Raw genomic sequence first — 6,198 nt, forward strand, 5'->3', positions numbered from 1 at the left:
TCCTCCCCGAACCCAGCCCGGCAGGATGCCCAGAGCAGCCCGGCATCAGCTGCAGAGAGAGGTGGGGGCCCTGCTGGCGTCCTGGCAGGGGGAGAGGAGCTGGGCCTGGGGGTGGGCAGACGGGAGCAGAGGGAACCCAGGGAGGGAGGGAGGGAGAAAAGCGAAGAGCCCAGCGGGGGAGGGAAAAGGATGGGGATACAGGGTGTGCAACGGGGCTAGAAGGGCTTGGCAAAGGGGCTGGCACCCCAGCGTGTCCACGTGTGAGTGAGGAAGTGACCCACGCGTGCAGGAAGCGTGACACGCGTGGCCTCCATCCAGCCCTTTTCCCCTCCTCACCCCCACCTCGGTTTCGGGGCAGACGTGGCGATTGCTACGAGCTCATTAGGCGACGATTGGTTCCTAATCGGTGCCATAGCAATGGGGAGCCCGGCTGCTCGCTGCCACCTGAGCCTCCCGCAAACCCCGGGACCATCTGCTGATCCGTGCCGTGGGCTGGAGAACACCCGGGTGGGGATGCACATCCACACCACCCAGGTGTGGATGCCTAGCCCAGGCTGAGATGGACTGGGGTGGGGGGACTGCAACCCTCCCCCTCCCCAGGGGACACGGAGGAAGGAGGAGGAAGAGGGATGCAACCTCCAGAACCTCAGCAGGGAGAGGAGGGATGTAGGAGATTCCAGCAAGGAAAGTGCAGGAGAGCTGGGGTTGCAAGGGATGGGGGAGGCAGGGATTTAGAAACAGGGAGTTTGTGGATAACGAGGGCAAACCGGAGTGGTTTTCTCCAGGCAGATTTTAACAGGAGAATTTGATGTGGGAGAAGGGTGAGAGGCAGCGACCAAGTCTAAACGGCAAAAGTTGTTGTTTCCTGGTTAGATCTGTGTCTCAGAGAAGAGCTCTGTCTCCTGGGCAGCTCTTTTCTGTTCTCTCTCGTTCCTCACCAAACTTTCCTGCAGGTGAATTTTCCACCAGGACCTCCGGGCTGGTTGCTGCTGCTGGTAGAGCCTGCCTGAGACATTCTGTCCACGCTCTGGGCACCCACCACCACTCGTCCACCCACGGGCGACCACCACCACCACCACATGGTGCACGCACAGGGACACGCGTGGACAGGGACACGCATGCACACAGACACGTGTGCATGCCGGTGCAGCACAGAGACCCAGCCCGGCTCCCACTGCCGGTCCCACTTCTCCTGCAGACGCCGCTCCTCGTCCCAGCCCAGCGCAGGGACTTTCCTGCCTCTCCCCTTTCCACGCTCGCTCCCATCTCTCTATTTCTCTTTTATAAAATATGCATGGGGAACAGATGTCGCCTTCTCCCCGAGCACCCCCACCCTCCTCCCTCCCTCCCTCCCTCCCTTCCTCCCTCCCTCCCAGCCCACCACCGCCATCCACCCTCCAGGACCACATCCAACCTCCACCTCCCTCCTCTCCCGGGGACTCCAACCTCCCGCACAGCCAATGGCATCCCCTCGCTTTACTTTAATATTTATGAGGGGGGGAGCACCGGAACGGCCAATGAGGCAGCCGGGGTCGGACCCGACGTGTGGGGCTGGGGTGGATATATAGAGCTTGGGGGGCACATGCCTCCTTGGGGTGTCCATCTCAAGGTGTGGTGGTGGCCCGCTCCCTCTCCTGCCCAAGGAGTAGCATGCCCAGGCCCCAAAGCTATCGGGGTTCCCCGTGACCCCTCTCATCACCCCCCAGTTCCATCCCCCAGAGCAGGACACCCTGCACACCTAGGGAAAGTTTTTTGCCTCCTCAATGGAAGGGTAAGGCAAGCGGTTCCTCCCTCCTTGGATTACTTGGAGCTTCAACCTGCTGGGAAAGAAAAGCTGGAGCTTGGGAACGGTCATCAGCTTGGGGGTAAGGTCCTGGGGAGAGGGGAATGGGAAATGGTGGTGGGGCTGATGGGGAGAGGGTGGTCTGGAGGGGAAGGGAGAACTCAGCACAAAGGCAAAAGGCTCCCTCAGAAAAGGAGCTTGACCTCAGCACCAGGTTTCACACACAACCCAGCTGCTCATCCCTCTCTTTGGGGCCTGGCGGTGGCACCGAGGGATTTCTGGTCAGGAAAAAGAAAAAGAACCTCCATGTAGGTGGCCTGGAAGGGATCTTCCTGCCTGTGGCCAGGGAGTCCTGAAAAACTGTTGCACCACTGGTCTGGAGTGCAAGGAAAAGGGCAAGCTAGGAGCTGGGATTTCATCTTTAAGATGGGTTTAAGCACTGCTGGGGTTTGGCTGAGGGCAGGACTGGAGCAAGTTCAGGTTCTGGCAACAGATTAATTTAGGAAGACGACAGCTTACGGTTCATGTGGAGGAAAGTGTGGAAAAGCCCCTCAGAACTCAAGACAACAGAGCTGAGAAAAAGTGGTTTGAAGACCGGAGGAGGAGCAGGAGAAGGAGTTTATTTGGGTCTGGTGCTGAAAGTCATCTTCAGGCAAATGGTCCAGCATCTCCTGCTGATATCTTCCTGACCCTGAAGACCCCCTGTGCAGGATTCTCACATTGGATGCACCTTCAATTCCCTTGCAAGGACACCGAGAGAGTGACAGCAAAGTGTCCCACAGCCTGTGACCTCTGCAGACCACAGAACTTCCCAAGCTGTCCCTCAACCAGGTCACCAGCACTGTCTGCACAGGGAGGAGCTTTTGCAGTCTCTCCTACTCCAGGATGAAGCCACATCCTCAAGCCTTGGTGCTGGTGTCCCAGGAAGGGACAGGAGGGAGTTGTTTGTCTCCTTCTCTGCCCTGAGCTGAAGCCAGGAGGACAGGAGGCAGATTCTTGCTGGGGTGGCTGTAGGCATCACCTTGGCATCAGGGCAAGAGAAGAACAGGACTGAGATTTGCAGCAGAACCAGGATAAGGGGGAGAGCAGAGGTGCAGCTGGTCCCAGAGCTCCAATGTTAATCCCTGTCTCCAGGAGCAAAGGTGTTTAGAGGGAAGCTGCTCATCCAGGCACAGAGCTGAGCATTAATCCTGGACTTCCAGGGACTGACTCAGGAGCTGAAAGTGCAGAACTGCTGTGGCACGGGGCCAAGCCCAGAGCTGACCTTCCCTCTTCCTCCCAGCCTGGCTGCAGGCTCTCCAGAGCTTCTGTGATGTTGCTCTAGGGATGGTTATGGGAGAGGGAGCAGGGTGCTGGAAAACACTGCCAGGGGAAAAAAACCTCAAGCTGGCCAGGAAGGGCTCTGACTGCTGCCAGCGAGGCTTCTTTAGGTGGTGGTGACCCATTGGATATGCTGGTCCAGAAGGCAGAGCTGGTTTTGGGTGCTCATTGCCCATGGACACCCTGGTCCAGAAGGCAGAGCTGGTTTTGGGTGCTCATGAACACCCTGGTCCAGAGGGCAGGGCAGGCAGTGGCACAGGATGGTTCCCTCTGCCACCCAGCAGCAGAAAAGAAGTGCTGGGTCTGCAGGGAGGTGATAAGAGTGGCAGGACAAGAAAATAAAACAGGAGAGGAAAGAAGGAGGTTAAACAAGACTGCAGTGGAGGGCTATGGTGGGGGTGGTTAATTAAAAAAGAAGCTGAGGTGAAGCTCCTGCTGTGGTCCTGGTTCTTGGTTGCTGGCTGGTTTGATGCTGGAGCTGATCTCAAGAGCAGCAAGTCAAACTCAGCCCCAAACTCAGTGATGCTCTGAGAATGTTTATTACAAGGGGAGGGCATCTCCATGACTCCCCAAAGCCACATTTCCATCAGCCCTTCCCTCACCTCCAGGAGAAGAGCTTGGCAGGAATAACTTTTCCTGTAGGGTTTGAGGGGTTTCTTTGCATTCTGAGGCAGAGCTGGAAGGTTTTGTGTTGGAGGAGAGAAAGTTCAGGTTAATTTTTTTTTTTTTTTTTTTTAGTGAAATCTGACTATCAGGGAAAGTCTGTGTGTGTATGAGCAGAGGTGCCCGACTTGGGGGGGTGTAAATTATCCTGGATAAATGGGTGTGGGATTCACCCAGAGGAGGTTTCAAGTGGGAACATTTGCGGAAATTCTCTGGGAAACGTATGTGTGCGTTCATGTGTGTGTGTGTGCACATGTCCTTGTGCACATGTGTGTGTAAGTGTGCAAAGAAACAGCCACAGAAGTCAGGGCTGGAGGGCTCAGAGAGGCTGTGCAGACATTTCTGGAGGGATTTGGGGGGTTCCTTGTGTTTCTTGAGCAATGTTACTTCAAACCCCCAGCAAGGGCTCTGCTCCCGCCGCTCTTTCTGAACGAGATGGGGACTCCTTCTCCCCAGCCTTCCCCTGTCCATATTTGTTTAGTTTCCATTTCTCACTCTTATGGTTCATTACAAGCTTGTCAGGCCTGCGAGAGGTAATATGTTGTACATCTCTGCCTGGCTGCCTTCCCAGGCTGCTGGGGCTTCCAGCAGCACTGTTTCCCCATCTGAAGTTTGTTCCCCCTTCCCCTGCTCCACCCCAGCCCTTTCCCTCCTTCAAGCAGGGGAGGGGGGAAATTCACCTCTGGCAAGACCTGCTTTTTCCCAGCCCTTCTTTTGGGACTGATGGAGGCATCTGTGAGGACCTGGACCCCAAAGAGCAGGGAAGGCAGCAGGGGAGGAGGAGAAAGGAAAGGAGAAGCAGCTTTCCAGGCCAGCGTCCCGGAGGGAGCAGGGAGCCAGCGTCTATTTGGCCACATCAAGCAAAGCAGCTGTGTTGGGTTCCATATGTCGAGGGTGCCAGGATCCATGACATACGGGCTCATTTAGTACACAATAAGCCCCCTCCTAACCCCCTCCTCCCTCCTCCTCTCACCCTCACAGTCTGTTTTTTCCCCTTTGCTCATCCACCACCTGTCATCTCTCCGGAGAACCAGGAGAAACGACTTCCACCTTCTCCCAGAGCCCCTGCACCAGGTCCCCTCTCCATAGGACCCTCTCTGGGTGGTCTCCTCCCCCCCCTAAAACCCCTGGCAGGTCCCCTCTCCTTAGGACCCTCTCTGCGTGGTCTCCTCCCCCATCTAAAACCAGCCTGGCACCCAGGAGCTGTGCCCTGCTCTGCTGGGATGAGGAGAGCAAAGAGCCTCGTGTTCTCCAGCTCCATCTCTCGTGTCCACCAGGAGCTGGGTGATGCTGAGAGCTCCTCTGCTTCTCTTTTTTAGCACACACAGGAGGAGTTGGGCTCTGACACCCGACAGCTCCAGACCCGGGTCCTGCCACAGCTGCACGGAAGAGCCCTCAGTCCCCGTGCACACGCAGAGGATGTTGCTTTATTTCTTCCTTTCCTTTCCATGCATCCCACCATCTTCCCTAACTTATTGAGTGGGGAAGCTGCCACCCACCCCACGAGCTCTCCGGGCAAGAGGAATCATTTCCAAACTCTCTCTCTTGGAGACCCTGTGTGATGAGGAGGAAGAGGAGGAGAATCACCCAGGGCTTGCTGTGAGCTGGAAACCTCTTGAAAATTGAGCAGTTTCACGACCTCTGCAGCCCTCCTGAAGCCCAGCACTTCCTAAAGCATCCGTCTGGCTGTCTGTCTGGCTGTCCACCCCTCTCCTGCCAAGATGATGCTCAACTCAGACCAGACAGACCTTGACCTCCCCCCCACACACTCCGAGCCCGAATCCGTCTTCAGCGACTGCGGCCGCGGGGGTGGCCCCGAGGACTCCGGCAACGTCGCTTTGTGCTCCGAATCCCGGGGAGCTGAGCCTGGAGAAGCTGTGAAGAAAGATCTCCAGCACCTGAGTCGGGAAGAACGTCGGCGCCGGCGTCGTGCCACGGCCAAATACCGCACGGCCCACGCCACGAGGGAGCGGATCCGTGTGGAAGCCTTCAACATGGCCTTTGCTGAGCTGAGGAAGCTGCTACCCACGCTGCCACCCGACAAGAAGCTCTCCAAGATCGAGATCCTGCGCCTGGCTATCTGCTACATCTCCTACCTGAACCATGTGCTGGATGTCTGAGCTGCCCAGCTGGTGGCTGGCTGGCTGTTTGTCTGTCTGTCTGTCTGCCACATCTCTTCCCTGAGCTGACAGCTCGGGTCCGTCCGTCTGTCTGTGACCTGAACCCCATGTTGGGCCTCCAAAAAAAATGCTGTGCCTGTGTTCCTTCACCTGCAGAAAAGGACCAAGTCCCCAGCTCTCTGCTTTACTCCCTTTCTGAACCATGTTGGAGATTTCCCCACCACCAAGCCCACCACTGTCTCTCTTTCCATCCTGCCCTCCGTCCAGCCAGTCTGTCCTGCTGGATCTGCTGCCTGAAGACAGCTTCTGTCT

General features: G+C 56.9%; 1 protein-coding gene across 1 annotated transcript; it reads left to right on the forward strand.

Moving 5' to 3' along the window:
- Positions 1-5,487: 5,487 nt before the first annotated feature.
- On the forward strand, positions 5,488-5,886 carry NHLH1 (nescient helix-loop-helix 1). Its single transcript, XM_008496070.1, has one exon. It carries the CDS (start codon positions 5,488-5,490, stop codon positions 5,884-5,886), a length of 399 nt encoding a protein of 132 aa, XP_008494292.1.
- Positions 5,887-6,198: the final 312 nt, after the last annotated feature.

Source organism: Calypte anna, chromosome 25 (assembly GCF_003957555.1).
Source record: "Calypte anna isolate BGI_N300 chromosome 25, bCalAnn1_v1.p, whole genome shotgun sequence".
NCBI classification, from domain to species: Eukaryota; Metazoa; Chordata; class Aves; order Apodiformes; family Trochilidae; genus Calypte; species Calypte anna.

Bases quoted from the DNA above. Each gene is read 5' to 3' on its own strand.
- NHLH1 (XM_008496070.1), top strand. From the start codon at position 5,488: ATGATGCTCAACTCAGACCAGACAGACCTTGACCTCCCCCCCACACAC.